We start from the raw sequence: 18151 nt of genomic DNA, 5'->3' as shown, positions 1-18151 counted from the left end.
ACCTCTCCTTCCATCATCGCTGGGTCAGAAGCCTGGAATTTCCAACAAACAGCATTGTGGGGGCACCTTCGCTCACCACAGGGGGCCACGGCAGCTTAGCACAACTGCCAAAAGAAGAAGAAAACGTATTTACAAAAGAGAGAAAGAAGCAGTCAATCATACACGGAGAAAAGGGAAAATGTTTTGAGCCTGGACTTCAACAGGGGCAGCGATTTGACAGCAGAGTCAGCTGGTGGGGAAGAAAGTTCCGGGCTATTGGGCCAGCGGAGGAGATTGAGCAATCTTATAATACCTTTACTAGTTTTGTGTTCTTATGTTATATAAGGTGAATGATGAGGGCACCTTTCGATCAACAAATAATGCTGATAATAATGATGATGAATTCTAAATTGCACTGGCAACCGGTACGATTTCTTTTGCTGGCAACCAGTACAATGTATCACATGATGCTGTGAAATGTTCATTTCGTCTACATTTTGTATACGTTTCGCTCCCTTAATCAGAGACAAACTGGTTCCTAACAGCTGACATTTCGGCTTTCGCCAGAAACATGACCACAGGCTTGCTTGGGTGTGTACACGCCAATTCCCATGTTTGTGCTCAGTTTAAATCTTGATTTAGAGCTTTTGTGACTGCAGGAATTCATATTATTGGGTATTTCGGTAAAGTCACGTAGATAGGTTCAAAGAAAATGACAAAAAATAACAACAAACAACGACGTTTCGATTGCAACACAAGCGTTCGTTATTTTCTTGGAACCTATCTACATGACTTTACCGAAAGACCCAAGAATATGTACTAGGTTTGTCATGATATGGGGACACTTGGAGCTATCACGATAATTTATAAAGACCACGATCATTTGCACCATCAACTTTGTAAAATATTGTCATCTTGTGATCAAAATTATTATTTTTGTGCCTAAATTTTGTGGAGTAAGACAGTGATTAAAGTTCTAAATAGACGTAACTTACCAATAAGATTTGAGCTTTGCAAAGTTTTTTTTCTGGAACAATTTACAGCCTGGTCATCATGTTGTAGGTACAGTATTGAATATTTGTTGTGTTACTTGCAGCATGTGCTTACGTAATAACCACGGTGGGTTGTAAAGTTGCAACGATTAGAAGGCCATCGGCAGGCATGTGAGTGAACTGCAGTTGAAGAACTCATAAGTAAATCGTTATTCCTACTGGAAGCATACATAGCAAAGCACATAAACTATACGATAAAATGAAATATGCAATTTCAAAGTTACGGGAAACTGATATGATGATTGTCGTATCGTGAACATGTTTGTCGCATTCCTGTTGTTAAATATGATATCGCGGCAACTCTGTTCTACACTTGTGTGTGCAGTGTATGTGAACGCACGCGTGGTTACACACGCGCGTGTGTTTAGCCCCGTGATGTCCTTATGCCTATGTGTGCATCTGTGTGTGTGCGTGTGTGCATCCGTGTACGTGGGTGTGCGCGTGCGTGTGTGTGCGTGTGTGTGCGTGCAGGCGATTGCTGGCTGCTCGCTGCCATCGCCTCGCTCACGCTCAGCGAGAAGCTCATGGCGTGCGTGTGTGTGTGTGCGTGCGTGTGTGTCCGTGCAGGCGATTGCTGGCTGCTCGCTGCCATCGCCTCGCTCACGCTCAGCGAGAAGCTCATGGCGTGCGTGTGTGTGTGTGCGTGCGTGTGTGTCCGTGCAGGCGATTGCTGGCTGCTCGCTGCCATCGCCTCGCTCGCGCTCAGCGAGAAGCTCATGGTGCGCGTGTGTGTGTGTGCGTGCGTGTGTGTCCGTGCAGGCGATTGCTGGCTGCTCGCTGCCATCGCCTCGCTCACGCTCAGCGAGAAGCTCATGGCGCGCGTGGTCCCCGTGGGCCAAACCTTCGAGGATGCCTACGCCGGCATCTTCCACTTCCAGGTGACGCCGCTGTTTGTGCCGCAACCTTCCCCCTTACGGCTCCAGCGGAGAGAATAGCGCGATTTATTTATTTAACAAAAAATTCCACACTCATGTCGAGCACATGGGATGACAACAATCAGTATTTTTGGAATGTACGCATATTATTTTAGAACGTTTTAGAAGGTTCCAAAGAGTCAAACCGAGTGGGGAAAAAAATATTCCATTTCATTTTTCGTTCCAAAGATGTCTGCAATTACTCTGCAATTCCACCATTGGGACCTCATATGCACCATCCATATCAGAGTTATGTTTTTTGTTTGCATTACGACTGCAGGTATTGTGGTCTATGCAAACATGACTCCTTGTAAAAAAGGTGTCAGTTTTGTTGCCAGATAAAAGGGTAAAAAAAACAATGATCATACTCTGCAATTGTTGTTTCATTCCAATAATTTCAGTTCCAGGACAATGTTTAGTTTTGTTTTCCGTTCCATTGACCATCACTGGTATTGCTGTCATTTGTATAGTATAGCCTTCTCATCAGTCGAGTCAGGCGAGTGTTTAAATCAATACATTTTTACATACAGAGCCGAAATGAATTGAGCACGTGTGTCAGTCGTTTGCTGTGGTTGGCACGTGCCCAGGTTTCACGGAATAATATGGGGCCGGCCCTCTGTCTGCCTCTCGCCGTCATCGCTGCCCAGTGACTGGGCTCCTCCAGTATCGTTGCACCGCCTGAACAAGAGATGGCTACGCCACTGAACCTCTGCCTAGTTCCATATCTCGATGTTTGTACTGAGCGGCAGATCATCGCAATATGGCCCCATGAGGTAATGATGACACGGGGCATCTGTTGCTCATGTTGTGCAAGATGGAACTCGCCAGAGGGAAGGCGGCCTGATGTGGGTCATCTTGACCTTGTGCCAGGCTACAGCGGTGTTTACTACGTCATGCGTGGAACATTCACCTTCATTTAGGGATTTGTGATTACCTGTACTCGCCTGCGCGGTGTGAATTATGCATGGGTATGGGGGATCGTGCAGTGGCACGAATGACTCGACCTGAGGTTGTCCGTCATCAGGTCAGCTTGTTTGTAGCGTGGCATGCAAAACCGCTGTGCCACCACCGCTCCCGCCCCAATTAAGATGTTGTAGCTTCATGCGATATGTATCAGACGATCGTAAGAAACCCTGGGGCTTCACTGGATAAATGACTGCACATACCGTCGGCATACTTTATACATTATGCACGAAAAAATATGTATCTCATGTTTCATTTCAAAGATCTCGATTTGCATTATAACAGGATTGGTGAACCTTTCCGCTGATGAGGGCTGAATATGACTTCCCAATACCTTTAGCGGCCCACACACGTGGCTTAGCATCATCCATAACAATAACTATGTGAAAAATAATTAGGGTTCACTTTTCCCGCGCCTGCGATTCTCTCACTAATGCGCTGATAAAGGAGTTTCGAAGTAGACACACGCAACTAAGATGCTTGCAGGAATGGAAAATTATCAGTTTAATATGTAGTAAGGCTTTCGTAACCAATATTATTCATAATGGAGGTTTTTTTGTGTTAGATCACGTAAATATAAATGTGTTGTTAAACCCGCCACCACCCGACACAGCCAATTAGTAAGGTTTGTCACTTAAACAAAGCCTGCCAATTCGTTACTAGTACAGCACACCAGAGTCACTAGTACAGCACACCAGTGTGCTGTACTAGTGACTCGTGGCTGTGTCAGGTGGTGGCAGGTTCAACGACACATTTATATTTACGCAATCTAACCGAAGAAACCTCACGTGGCCATGGGTCATTGGTGCATTTTCTCGAAATTTGGGGAAAATTGCTCGTAAATTCCCCCTAGATTTAGTAAGAATGTCAAATGCACTAAATTTATATTATTGTTATTATCACAACACAAGTTACTGGCCTACTGTCCATGTGATTCTCAGCTATGCTGTAAAGGAAGGAGGGGACAAAGCTGAAGGGTGAGCAGGGAGCTGTGGGACAAGTTGAGGAGAGACCAGCAGTGGAGTAAGAATGGAGTAAAGGCCTCTGGGCAGGGAGGCAGGCAGTCCGAAAGCGGCGATGGAGCCGGCAATGCAGGCAAACAGGCGAGGGAGGGAGTTCCAGTACATGCAGTGCCCGAGATAAGAACGTCCGACTTGCGAGCAACCACACTCACGAACGAACCGCCGCAAGATGTTGGTATTATTTTTAACCAGCCGACTTGCAAACGTTCGGTCATACTTACGAACAAACCGCGGAGCTATTTTGTCGGGCTGAGTGATCCTCCGTGAGATGCAATGAGTCCCAGCACCGCGTCCAACAAGCAAGCCAGCATCAAGGGCTCATTGTAAGTGAAAGTAAAACAGATTTGTTTTCTTCATGTTACATTATTTATTACAGTATTACATTAATATGTGCAATATTTCCTGTCATTTATTAATTTAACAATGCTTCCATTTTTTTGGTGAACCATGACACATTTTACAACACTGACCGTATGTACAATTAAATATTGAATTCCAAGATACAGCCAAATCAACTTACGAACGGGTCTCCGGAACGTAACCCGTTCGTTTGTAAGTCGAGGACTGCCCGTAAGGGAGAAGGAGGGACAGCCCATTGAACAGCGCTGCACTGGTGGAGTCTAAGACGTTTGGCTAGGTAAGGTGCGACAGAAGTTCAACGTAACCTACATACATACAAATGACTTGCATGCATGGTGGGAGAGTGCGACTTGAATTTCAAGTGCAGGGTGTACGCGCAGGATGGGTTCGAGGACTGGGAGTGTATTTATGTGCGTGCTTATGTGTGTGTATATGTGGGGATCTTTGTCATTATGGTGTTTGTACGTGTGTGTTTATGTGTACGCGGTGTGGTGGCACAGTGCACTTAACACTGTGCTACTTGCTGCTAGAGTTACATTCCTGGCCACGGCTACCATCAGTGGTGATTTTCCGAACCATTCCTGGCCTCCCCAAGGTCGACTCAGCCTCAAATGAGTACCTGGTGTGGTGTGTAAACATCGAGTCAAAGGCGGCCAGGCATGATGCTGGTCACCCACCCTCTCGTGTGCCGTGCCGGCCTTCATATGTGCTTCTCGCTAACAGCACTTGCCCCAACAGTCTGTTCAGGATATACTGGGTATCTTTGTCTCTTTTTGTGTGTATGTATATATATCCTCTGTGTGTGTGTGTCCATGAATGTGTGCATATTTGTGTGTGTGTATGTGTAGGAATGTGTGGTTTGGTGGAGGTTGCCCTGGGGGAGGGGGTTTGAAGGGGGGAGTTGGGGGGGTGTGGCAGGATGGAACAAAAATGGAGTCGTGTTGGAGTTGAGTCAGATTTACATTTTGTGCCGGCTTAAGAAAACCCTACCCAGAGCAGATACATAAAAAGCAACTATTGCTCATAACGCTGGGAGTGACGAATCCCTCTATTGAAACCCCAGTGTTATGCTCATGGTACTTGTGTAAATCGTCGGCGTGCGCAAATTATCGAGAGCGCTGAGCGGGTACTGGCAGCGACATCCTGGGTTAGAATTTAAGCAGCTGCTCGTGACTACATCAGCTGCGTAGCGAAGTTTTTGCCAATCTCAGCGTGGTCAACCAATGGCTGCAGTTTGTTTCTGCACCTTAATGGTGAGAATTTCAGTTCCGAGAATTACAAATTTCAGTTTTGATCGTCACGCGACAATCCCGCAGCAGAGCGTATGTACGAGTGCGACACCTCCTGATTTTGGGGAGGTGACAACCGTGGAAGATCTCTTCTGTGCACCGTTCGCTGACATTCGGGGCGCACTGCACTGGCACTGTGCGATCATCCTCGTGGTTTCGTTGTCTCGTTGTCTCGTTGCGTGATGGCCATAGCACATTTGAAAGTGAATTGGAGGGGAATGTACAAACGAGAAAATATTCTGCATTTCAATCGGCATAAATATGAGATCGGGTCTGAAGAATGGTTGTCTGCAAGGTGTTAACAGGAATATTTGGTATTTAAATGGTAACATGCTGCTAGCTATGCTTCAATAATGAGCTATGGTTCAACAATTATATTCTGCACGAGACTTTCACTGAGGCATGTTAGGCTGTGGCTGAGAGTCAGAGCAATGTGCCTCTCAAATGAGCATTGAATCATTGGTGCGCATCTCTTATTGACGGCCCTGAGCCAGTGGTGGATATTCCGCATTCCTATGAGGGGGCGAGTCTGTCCATAGCACTCCCACTGTTGATTTCTTCACAAAGCGGTACATATTTTATTGTCCACAGCGGGCTGATGGAATGGGCCACCTGGTCGTGGGTAGCAATGGTGAACGTCGTATGCCACTCAAATGAGAATGGGCCAGCACTTGCCTCTTGTTTGCAGCCCTGAAACGAGTGGTGGGAATTCCATCTTACTGGCCGTGACCAAGTCTTTCCAGTGTTAAAATGGTGATCAGAAAATTACAACTGTTACGTGGAGTCTGATTACAGTGTCAACCTACTTTTCTTTTGGCTCTAGCGACCAAATCACTCTTAACGCGCCCAATCTTGCCCGATCCCAGAAGGCCAAGCAGGGAGGGTTCACATTGATTAGTACGAAGGTAGGGGACTACCTGGGCATACCAGGTGTCGTAAGCTTGGTCTGTAAAGTGGCCATGAGATTGCACATTTGAGCAACGGATTCTCGAATCTGTATGTGCTGGAGATTCAACGGTCGTCTCGTGATGTGTGTGTGTGTGTGCGCGTGTCGTGGCCGTGCGCTGCAGTTCTGGCAATTCGGGGAGTGGGTGGACGTGGTCATCGACGACCGCCTGCCCGTGAAGAACGGCGAGCTCGTGTTCGTCCACTCGGCCGAGGGCAACGAGTTCTGGAGCGCCCTGCTTGAGAAGGCCTACGCCAAGTGAGTCCATCCGGCGGCAACGATTGGCTATCGCCTTATCATGCGACAACGCTGGCTGTCACCTGATGAGACTTGTTGTAATTACCGGTGAAACGTCATACTCGAATGTAAATGATTGTGGGTTTACTGTCCAACACACCCGTGTGCTGAACTAGTAACTAATTTGCACGTTTTGTTTACATGACACCTTACTAACTGGCTGTGTTGGGTGGTGGAAGGTTTAACGAAACATTTATATTTACGTGATTTAACCCAAAAAAACTCTGATGAGTCCGTCCGTCTGTCCATCCGTGAGGTCACCCATGGATCAATCTGCTCATACGTCCATCAGTCTGTCATTTATTCCACCTGTGTGATCTTCCAGCTGTTGGAACAGATGTAGATCTGTCAAGTCACCAGTTTATTAATCCTAGAATCCTAACGGTGATTTTGTCCATCTGCCCAATCATCCATCCGTCCATGTGTATTTTTATTTGTCTGTCCCTCTCCCAATCAATTTGTACATTCATGTATCTACTCATCCATCCATACAGCCGTTTGTTTATCAGTTTGTCATCCTTCAGTCCATCCACTTTTCGCTTCACCTGTCCCTCTGTCCGCCCATCCATCCATTCAACCATTTGTTTATTAGTCTATCTATCCATTTGACCATTGCTCCGTGCGTCCGTTGGTCCATTATGCATGCATCACACAAACAGTCTCTTGTGTACAAACCGAGGCGTGCGCGTCGTGCGAGTGATGAATAAATGCGGCTGTGTCAAGCAACGCGGCCTTGAGCAGCGCCTCTGTGCGTGTGGGAGCGTGAGAACTGACGTGAGTGTGAGCTCTGTGCGCGTGCATGTACACGTGTGTGTGTTTCGTTTGGAGCACTAGCGTAGTGGTTAGCCTAGCGCACTGTGCTACGAAACCGGCAACGGATAATATCCACAGCGATTATCCCCTAGCAAGGCTTGGTAATGTCATCAGCATTACCAGCCACGTCACGATAAGCGTGGCTTATTGGAGGTTTCCCACTTTTTTTTTGTCAATTATTTTTATTTATCCAACCACGGGGGGTGGGGGTGTACAACTTTCGCGACAGGAGAGTGGTGCATAGCGGGATAGGCGGCTCATTAGGACGTGTAGGACCGTAGCATTATGTGGTACGTGGGTCAGATCCCTTTTCTTCGGGGAAGAAAGGGGGAAAGAGGGGGAGGGGGAAGGGGGTGGGAGTCAGTCTCATTTCAAGTTCAATCAAGTAAACTCAGGGTGTATGGAGTCGCATTCACGAGGGGGCCCCAGATCTGGGTGAACTCCCCTTCCCAATTCCTCGGTTTCAGACGCGGGTGTTTTAAAGCTGCTCGGGCGATTAGGGAGTTATGCCAGAGTGTGAATGGGGGGGCCCTATGATTCTTACAAGAGCTCAGGATGGACTTTCTAACCGAAATGTTAAATGCTTGGAGAACGGTGTGTTGGTGCGTGGTTGATACCTTGGCGTTTAAGGCCCAGGAGGGAGGATTCAATGCTAGGTAATATCTCAGTGCCAGACATCAAGTTGTACAGATCGCTTATTTTATCATAGAATGTCCTGATGGTGGGACAGGGGTTTCCCGCTTTCTAGAAGCAGGATGTGGATCCGGGCTGCCATATTTAAAGGGCCCAGAATAATCGACCACAAAAATAATGGTCGATTGGAATTTTCAGTCGACTAATTGTCAAAGCTGTGTTCCTATCAACGATGTCTGGACCGTGCCCCCCAACTTCCCCCCGCCCCGACCCCCTCCCACCAAGGCTGCACGGCTCCTACGAGGCCCTGTCTGGGGGCAGCACCACGGAGGGGTTTGAGGACTTCACGGGGGGTGTGGCGGAGAGCATCGAGCTCAGCAAACCCCCGAGCAACCTCTGGAGGATGCTGCAGCAGGCGACGCTGCGTGGCTCGCTCATGGGCTGCTCCATCAACGTAACGGCGGCGCACGCACGGACACGCGAGTGGACACGCGCGACCTCGCACGCTGATATACGTACAAAGATAAATATCCCCCGTTTATAGCCATAGCAGACTGTTGGGGCAAGTGCTGCTAGCGAGCGCCTGTGAACAGATACGCTGACACAAACGCACATGCAATGGCACGCCCACTCAGACTTGTCCTTCCCCCGCACCTCCGATTAAGAATGGTTGGCTACGTACGGTGCGAAAGAAGTTCAACATACATACACAGACTCGGTTGGTGCTGGCTTCACCGCCTGGCTGCCTTCCTGCTTGTCTGGTTTGTCAGTGATTGTGAGGTGTAACTATGATGCACAAAACTTAACATTATACAGTACACGGATGCATTGACTCGCGCATGCACACTTGCACCTACGCTGCGCAGGAGCTAGATGCAATGTTACATCGCCACGAGCATGAGAGATAGCGACAGCCTTGGAAAAGCCTTTATCCAGCAGTGGATAGTTAATGGCTGCTGCTAATGATGATGGTGGTGGTGTGCGTGTGTGTGCGCACGCGCGCGCGTGTACTGAACAGATCACGAACCAGGCGGACTCGGAGGCGATCACCTCCCGCAAGCTCGTCAAGGGGCATGCGTACTCCCTGACCGGCACGACGGAGGTAAGCCCACGCGTGCTCTTATCCACGTGTCCATGCGCGTCGATTCGTCGCATCTAAACATTGATTCCTACGCTCGCAATACACCCACCGATTTGTGCGACCGAGGATCGACAGTGTCTTTTATTCATTTACGTCGTTATATGTCTTTGGATTGGGTTGATTCCTGCGGATTTTGTGAGGGGCTGACATTCACCACCGTGGCAATATAAATACGTGTTCGTTGAATCGCATCGCGACTGGAAATTGCGACGGATCGTTGAATCACAAGCGGGATGAATTGTACTCGATTGGGCGTGCATACTTGTCGATATCATCATCATCGTGGTTTAATATTCATACCGCGCGTCCCATGCAAATCATCTCAAGGCGCCAGAACAAAGGGGGGCATTGGGGATTACTCAGGAAATACATTATCTCAGACCAAATACCAGGTGCCACCACTCCCCATGATGCGCACGCATGTATGCGTGCGTGTGTGCACGCTTGAATATACGTGCGAGTGCACGCTGGCACCGACGCCCGTCTGAGCTCCGTGTTGCACTCCAGGTCGACTACCAGGGCCAGATGGTGCGGCTGGTGCGAATCCGCAACCCCTGGGGCCAGGTGGAGTGGACCGGGGCCTGGAGCGATAAGTGAGGCTCCCTCGCTCGCCCCCCGCTTCTCATCTCTAACCCTAACTCAGCCACACTCTCCATCCCTAACCCCAACTCATCCCTAGTGTCCATCTCTAACCCTAACTCCAATTCTCTAACCCTAACTCTGTGCCCCATCCCCGCTCCTTCTCAAATAACAAACACAACAACAACAGCCACCATTGGCCATTAAATGGCAGTGATGTCACCACAGTGCTTGAAATACATACACACATATGCACAACTACACACATAAACCCATGCACACATACACACACGCAAATAGTTGCGCAAAATTTTACTCCCGGGCTTACTCGTTGCTAAAATGTAATGTCGTTTCATTCAAATGGTTTTCCAACAAAAGGAGTCGGATTTCTGCTGATTTAGCAAGACCCTGGCAGGTGTGTACCTCCTGCACCGAATTGAGCCACGTTGGCAAGTGAATGTTCGTCTGAAAGTGGCTCTAACAATGTATTTAATTGCGCGTGCTTGTGTGTATGTACAGCACATAGACAACGCACGCAGCAGGTTAGCACATTAAGGAGCACGGGGTATAACCTGCCAGTCATCTCGGCCGATTAATTCATAATAACCTTGCCCCGTCAAATAGTCTCCTGCTAGCGAGCCCTTTTCTACTTCGTGTGGCTTCAGGGTGCGCCTAACTTGGCACAAGCGCTGCAGTGATATCACCGCCATTTAGTGGCGAATGGCGGCCGTCGTTGTTGTTGGTGTTTGTACGTATGTGTGTGTGTACGTGCTCGTGTTGGTTTGCGTGCCCGCGTGCGTGCGTGCGTGCACTCGTGTGCTCACGCGCGTTTTGCGTGTCCGCGTTTTGCAGCGCGCCCCAGTGGGGTTACGTGAGCGACGAGGACAGGGGCCGCCTGCAGGTCAGCCAGGAGGACGGAGAGTTCTGGTAAGAGTCCAACTTTGTAATTGGGAAAAACTTGATAAGCCACAAATCTCGCTGTCCGGAAAGTAATCGGCTATCGTTGAGAGTAGCCGCATTACGTAAATGAAAGAGGTGAATTCGTTAAGTTCATTGTGCGGCCATTTGTAGGACGATGAAATGCAAAATATAAAAAAACGCCGCCAACGTTGGATTGTGAAGTGTTACGTAGCGCCTCGCGCACAAATGATACGAACCTCCCCCCGCACCCCCAGGATGTCCTTCGATGACTTCTTGCGCCAGTTCTCGCGTCTGGAGATCTGTAACCTGACCCCGGACGCGCTGGACGACGACTCGCTGGGCCACTGGAGCGCCACCAACTTCGAGGGCAGCTGGGTGCGTGGGTGCAGCGCCGGTGGCTGCCGCAACTTCATTGGTGAGCGCTGGCGTCGCGGGCGTACACGCGTCCTGGGCGCACACGCGGTGTGGCACAGTGTGGCACGGCGTGGCGCGGTGTGGCACGGCGTGGCGCGGTGTGGCACAGCGTCGCGCGGTGTGGCACGGCGTGGCGCAGCGTGACCAGCGTGCGGGCAAGCGGCGTCGCTTTAATTGCAGTGCATCGTTGCGGTTTGCGAGATGTTAACAACCTCACCTGGTATGGAGGAGGTTGTGGGTTCGATCCCGATGCTGATGCCTACTGCATATATTGAGTTTGCGTGTTTTTCTGTCCGTGGTCGTGTGGATTTTTCTCCGGGTCCTCCAGTTTTTCCCTCCACATTTAGAAACATGTATGGTCTAACACCGTTTTTAGACTAGGCGCAAAAGAAAGCTGTCTCTGGTGTGGACTAATCAGTTTCAAAGACGATGCATATATTATCAGAGTATGTTTTTTGTTTGCTTTGTGACCACAAGTATTGTGGTTAATGCAGACATGATTCCTTGTAAAAGGTTTCAGTTTGGTGTTTTAACATCTTAACACCTGTTTTGTTGCCAGAAAAAAAGAGGAAAACCTATTTTCATATTTTGCTACTGGCAAAGGAGGTCCCTTGATGCATTTAGAGTATTTGGCTCCTATAAATTTCCACATGATAAGCCATTTAGTTGAGCGATCATTTGTGGCCAGGTCACTTCTGAAAAAGAGCTATATAGCTAAGTGGGCCTTACCTGGTAAAATAAAAAAATAGTTTAGTTTACTTTGTTTATCTACCACATTGAGACGTTTGACTGGCTCATTTTAATAGGAACAATAATAATTTTACATGGCGTTGTTCACGGAAATTTCATCTCAAACACACTGAACATCACAAACCTCCTACGTCAGCAGTTCCCCTGCTGTGTTTGTTTCACCTGATGACGGTTGCTTGTGTTGCGATCGAAACGCCGTGATCTATGAATTTTATATCTACGTGACTTTACCGAAAGAACCACATGAAGATCAAACAGAGACGCAACACGATCAGAGACGCAACACGATCAAGGGGGGCGGTGAACGCAACACAATCCAGTTGAGGCAACAGTTAACTCTTAAGCTCTTGACATCAGCGAAAGTCCACAGGATCATAACAACAACAAACACAATGCCATAGTTTGATCCAACACAGCATCATCCATGCAAGAAGCAGCCCGGAATGCGGAACATCCGAACAGCCCCGCTGAGTCTCAGGACTCGTTTATCAGGCGGTTTCGTGCTACATTGGGACATTTGGCCAATTCGGTTTCGTAACAGTCAATACCCTTCGTTTACCCTTGGATGTGTAGCCGGCTTACATAGGCAAATGAATGAGCCAGAGTTGTCGCAAGAACCTCTTAGGTGGAATTCATTCCTCAGGGCTGCCACAAAGGCCCTGTCCCGTCCCACCACTTATGTCATTGTTAAAATAATAATATTAATGGTGTCCTTTATTTACCCAAGACCCTTTCACGTGATTCCCTTTGGTGATTATTTGAACCATTACCGGGCCCCTGCCTCTGGGTTGACGCAGGCTTAAAGGAGTTGGTGCTGCGTGTAAATATCAACACCTGGGGAGGCAGAGACGGCCGGGCATGGTGCTTGCCACACACCCACCCGCTTTGTTCGCCGTGCTAACAAAGATACCCCATCGCAGCCTACACAATGACGTACGTAGGCTATATTGGGGCCCTTTGGCTTTGCTTTGTGTAGGTGTGTGTACGAGTGGGGTGGTTGGGTGTGCGTGCATGCTTGCGTGAGAGATAGAAACTGGATCTTGTTGGACTCGGGTGATGTGTTTTTAAAACGGATCGTGTTTTTTTCCTAATGAACTCCACACACTTTTTAGTGACCTCTCGTTTACCTCTCTCTGCGCATTACACTGGAGCAGGTTTTTTTGTTTGTTTTTAAATCTTGTGCAATTTTACAAATGAAAAGAAAACTAGCATTGAAAATGTTCTTACGCTTGCTATGACCGCGAAAAGAAGTTTGGAACAGAACTTAAACGTTTGGGTTTGGCCTACCTCTATTTGTATGTGTGTATGTTGAAATTCTTTTGCACCGTACGTAGCCAACTCTGCTAATCGTGGGTGCGGGGAAGGACAACAAACCAAACACAGAAAAGCAGTTCCAGTGAAATAGCTGTCTCGTCTAATTTTAACAACAACACTCAATTCCAAAGCTCCTAAGTGGCCCAGGTTGAAAATAAGCCAATGCCTCCATGAACAGCAAACAATGCATTACATAGAATACAATAACTAAAATATTCACCACCAGGATCAATCCACTGCTGGATGAATGCCTTGCCAAGCCACCCACACGATGCTGCTGTGCAATCATATTCTTCGCAGCTGCACACGAGCAAATTTATTAATAATCACATAATCGTGATTTTAAAAATATTGTCAGTGTAGTGCCGGAAAAATTTCCGCACATGAGTCACGTGGGTGAGTCACGAGGGTTCTGTTTTGCTTCATCACGCTGGCCGGTGTGTGGGTTGGGGACGAGTGCGCGTGTCTGTGTGAGACGGCCTAGCACGCACACTCGCACGGTTGATACACAAAGACAAAGCTTCGCTGTATAAGCCCCGACCAGAGCTCTTGGGGCAAGTACCGCTAGCAAGCACCTCCGAACGCCAGAGCTGTGGACATGGGGTAGTGTGGCCTGAAACTAGGCCACTGTCTTCCTCGTGCTGATGCTGCTTTTGCACACAACACAAGCTACTAATTTTAAGCTGAGTTGACTTAGGGGAGGCCCAGGTCCGGTATGGATAGTACTCACCACTGATGTTAGCCGTGGCCGGGATTATAGCGTGACACGTAAGCCACTGTGCGATTATAAACATTTACATGTGTTTTTGTTGATATATATAAATACCAATGAGGAATTATCTGTAATAATCCATGCCTCTCGACTTAACCCGACACAGTCGATGTACGCTTTATTATGATCTCCCAACTTCCCCAGCTTGTAATGTTTGGCAGAAGCTTTATTTTTCTTTCCATTCACTTTCACCACGTGACCAGGATTCCATTGTTAAAGAACCCTATTCCACTGCATGTGTCGTCAGCCATACCGTGTGCGCCCTGCGTGCGTGGGGATTGGTGGCGACCCGGCACTGATGTCAGGCAAAACAAAGTCGCGACGTCAAAAACAACAATAATTCAGCACATTCGTCAACAACGCCGCCTTCATCCACGATGAATGGCGCACGTGTGTGTGCTATGTGCGTGGAGAACGATGCCGACCTTGGTTCGGCTCATATCAGAACTGGTCCTGAGCCTCCCCTACGTTGACTCGGCGTTAAAAAATTACCTGGTTGCAGTGTGTGAACATCGGCACCGGCGAGACAAAGGTGGCCGGGCGTCGTGCTGGTCACACCACCCCCTCGAGCGCCGTGTCTGCCTCAATAGGGGCCCGCGGGCGGCACTAGCCCCAACAGGCCTCTAAAGGCTACACGGTGGATCTTTGTCTTTATACGTGTATCTGAGTAACGTCGTGTGTGTGCGCGCCTGAGTCCGTTCGCACGTGCGCGTATCGTTGTAACTCTGCGCGCGTGCGTGCCCCCCGTGCGTAGACACCTTCTGGACGAACCCGCAGTTCCGCGTGCGCTTGGACGAGGAGGACGACGACCCCCACGATAACGAGGCCGGCTGCACGTTCATCGTGGCGCTCATGCAGAAGGAGCGGCGCAAGAAACGGCGCCAGGGCGGCGACGTGCTCACCGTGGGCTACGCCATCTACGAGGCACGGCCCCGTCTCCCTGCGCACCCCCCCCCCCCCGCGCCCTCCTCCCCTTGCCCGCGAGTCCGTTCGTACGCCATGCCGCTTGGTGCATGGGCACGAATAAATAAGCGGCACACTCGCACCATTCCTTCGATAGCGCCGCCCTCACCCGTGTGCTCCGAACAACGGAGGGAACCATTGCCCGAAACGTCGCCCCGCGAATGTTTCGTTGAAGCCCACAGAGGTTGTTGATGAATAAATTGGCGTTTCCCGACTCCCAGTTAATTGACGACCGCAGTAATGGACAGTGCAATGACAGCGGAGGGCAAGGTAAAACATCAAGCGGAGCGAACTAAAGAGGCCGACTGAATTGGCTTCATAAGTAGTTCCATAATGACATCCCCTGGGCCTGTTCTCTGGCACAGGGGAGGGTGTTGACCTGCTCGCTGAAAAGTGTCTTGGTCTCACGACAGGACGCCGGTCGTGCAGTCGCAGCATAATTTGGTGGGAAACGACAAAGACTCGCGTCGCTCGATGGGACGATGGCCGGTTGACAAAACCGTTGAGGGAATGGCAGTCAGAGGAGAAAGCCTTCGTCTACGAGCGCACAGACAATGGCTGCTGACGACGTTGATGGGTTTGAGATCGAGTTAAGTTCGTGACGGGACGCCAACACAAAAGTACGCGATGAACGTCAATGCGATCGCTTTGCCTAATTACCCCGTATCTGTCGGGCCCCCACCCCCTCTGTTTTGCGCGCGCGTGCAGGTCCCAGAGCAGGTACGACTCCGGACTCGGTCCCCCGCAGCGCCCCCACGCGCCCGCCCCCGCGGGGCCACGGCGGCTGCTGCCCGCCCAGTGGGGCCCGGCAGCCCAGCCTGGGCCGCTCCGTCACGGCCGGCGTGGGGCAAGGAAGCACCGTCAGATTTTTCTAATAAGAATAATAACATAGATATTTTAAATGTTTTCATGTTGTGGTAGGCACACAAGGCCGGTACAACGCGGCGGTGGTTTCAGGATAGGGGGAAAGAAAAGCCACTGTGGGTACGACAGCGTTTCTGAGCCATACGTCTCGACATACCGACCTGTGGGGATCTTCCATCGGGGGAGGGGGGGGGAGTGTAATAGACTTCTTGTTTTGTCGTCGATTACTCGGGCCCGCCACGAGACGTCCTGCCTCCCGATGGTAGGAAAACATCGTCTCCATCCGGCGGCGGATGGAGACGACGACTGATGACGATGACAGCGACAGCGACGATTGTGTTAACCCTTTCGCTCCACCTCCACCCCCCCGCCCCCTCGTGCGGCCCGCGCAGTTCGTGGGCCAGCCGCAGGTGAAGCTGAAGAAGGATTACTTCCAGTACCACTCGTCCAAGGCTCGCTCCGAGGTGTTCATCAACCTGCGCGAGGTGTCGCAGCGCTTCACCCTGCCGGCGGGCGAGTACATCGTCGTGCCCTCCACCTTCGAGCCCAACCAGGAGGCCGACTTCATTCTGCGCATCTTCTCAGAGAAGCAGAGCGTCACCGTGTACGTGTGGGGGTGGTAGCGGGGGGGGGGGGCAGAGACAAAGATTCCCCCGTGTAGCTTTTGACTGCCTCTCGGGGCAGTTACAAGGCTATGCTAAGGTCGGCACGGCACAAGAGAGGGGATGGGTTGAAGGCACCACGCCCGGCCTGCCTTTGTCTCGCCGGTATTGATGTTTGCACAACGTACCAGGCTGAGTCGACCGAGGGGAGGCCCGGTACCGGTATAAATATGCGCAGTGCGCGAACCACCACACACAATACCTCCCCACACTCACGCACACGCACGTACACAAAACAAAGACAAAGATCCCCCTCGCAGCCTTTAACAAACTGTTGTGGCAAGTGCTGCTAGTGAGCGCACACACACGTGCACGTACACAAAGACAAGAATCGCCCACGATGGATGTTCACACACTCGGGAACTAGCTCACAGTCATGCACGAACACCCACACAGAGCCACAGTGATGCACCGACAAGTTTTACAAGTTTCAAGTTTATTTATTTCACCAGGTGAAAATGAAAGAGACCCGCACGGTCGCATTGGCAAGAAGGACCGGGTTCACCGAAAGGATGAAATAAATAAATAAATGTCATCAACTTGACTGCAGCAATGAATCATTGCTGACACATGCACACCCACGCGCGCACACGCACACTCACTTAATGACAAAGACAGAGATCCCAGTTAAGATTGCAATGGCGCAAGATGGAGAGTGGGTGTGGCCAGAGCCACGCCTCGCCACTTGTCCTCGTACACACACCGCACGAGGTACTCATTTCGGGCTGAGTCAACCTAGGAGAGGCTCCGGGCCGTTTCACTGAGATTCTAGCCAGGAATAGAACATGGGATAGCCGTTGTCTTTCTTCAAGGTGCGCTAACCATGGATGCGAACACACGTGCACACAAACGAATACATGTACACGCATGCATACACACAAACAGGCATGCGCACGCACACACATGCATGTACACGCACACACACGGGCATAAATGCAAACGGGCGCACACGCAGTAATACATACGTGCGCATGCACACGCATGCAAACCCCAGTGAACTTCCATGACCCCCGTGGATTGCACCCTGCAATGCGGTCGTGTGGTCATGCATCACCGAGTTCCGTAGTGACAGATTTAGTGGCTCGCTCTTGCTAGATCCCTGTCTGGTGAACCCCGATTCACGTTCCCCCATGAATCATCTTGAGTATAAAAAAAAACTTTCTGACCCAGAAACACCTCTCAAACGCTGACTTGGCGTGCGTTCTACCGCTCTGCACATTGCCGTCGTTGTCTGCGCACGTGTGCACACACACACGTGCATGCACACACGTGCACACAGTCTTTACCAGACTGTTGGAGCAAGTGTTATTAAGCGAGGGTTTTTAAGGCCGGCGCAGCACACTAACGGGGTGGTTGGTCAGCGAGCCTTCGACACTTCACGTTACCTCAAAGTGCACCTGGCCTGGCACAGGTGCCGTGGTGACGTCACCGCCATGAAGTGGCGAATGGCGGGTATTGGTATTGGTTGTTGCCAGAACCATGGGTCAGCCACCCTAGTCTCCC

General features: G+C 50.0%; 1 protein-coding gene across 3 annotated transcripts in view; it reads left to right on the top strand.

The window, feature by feature from the left end:
- Nucleotides 1-18151, top strand: part of LOC144933600 (calpain-1 catalytic subunit-like) — a 42341-nt gene that overhangs the window by 16323 nt on the left and 7867 nt on the right. For all 3 annotated transcript variants that reach the window (XM_078858576.1, XM_078858577.1, XM_078858574.1), the window contains exons 4-13: nucleotides 1791-1909; nucleotides 6650-6783; nucleotides 8554-8722; nucleotides 9287-9370; nucleotides 9917-10002; nucleotides 10841-10915; nucleotides 11164-11324; nucleotides 14914-15083; nucleotides 15831-15842; nucleotides 16379-16590. In XM_078858576.1, coding sequence (XP_078714702.1) covers nucleotides 1791-1909; nucleotides 6650-6783; nucleotides 8554-8722; nucleotides 9287-9370; nucleotides 9917-10002; nucleotides 10841-10915; nucleotides 11164-11324; nucleotides 14914-15083; nucleotides 15831-15842; nucleotides 16379-16590 — 1222 coding nt within the window. The remainder of the gene's footprint in view (nucleotides 1-1790; nucleotides 1910-6649; nucleotides 6784-8553; nucleotides 8723-9286; nucleotides 9371-9916; nucleotides 10003-10840; nucleotides 10916-11163; nucleotides 11325-14913; nucleotides 15084-15830; nucleotides 15843-16378; nucleotides 16591-18151) is intronic.

Source organism: Lampetra fluviatilis, chromosome 7 (assembly GCF_964198595.1).
Source record: "Lampetra fluviatilis chromosome 7, kcLamFluv1.1, whole genome shotgun sequence".
NCBI lineage: Eukaryota > Metazoa > Chordata > Hyperoartia > Petromyzontiformes > Petromyzontidae > Lampetra > Lampetra fluviatilis.
Note: the sequence above shows the minus strand (reverse complement) of the source record. Positions and strands in the feature narration are given on the sequence as shown.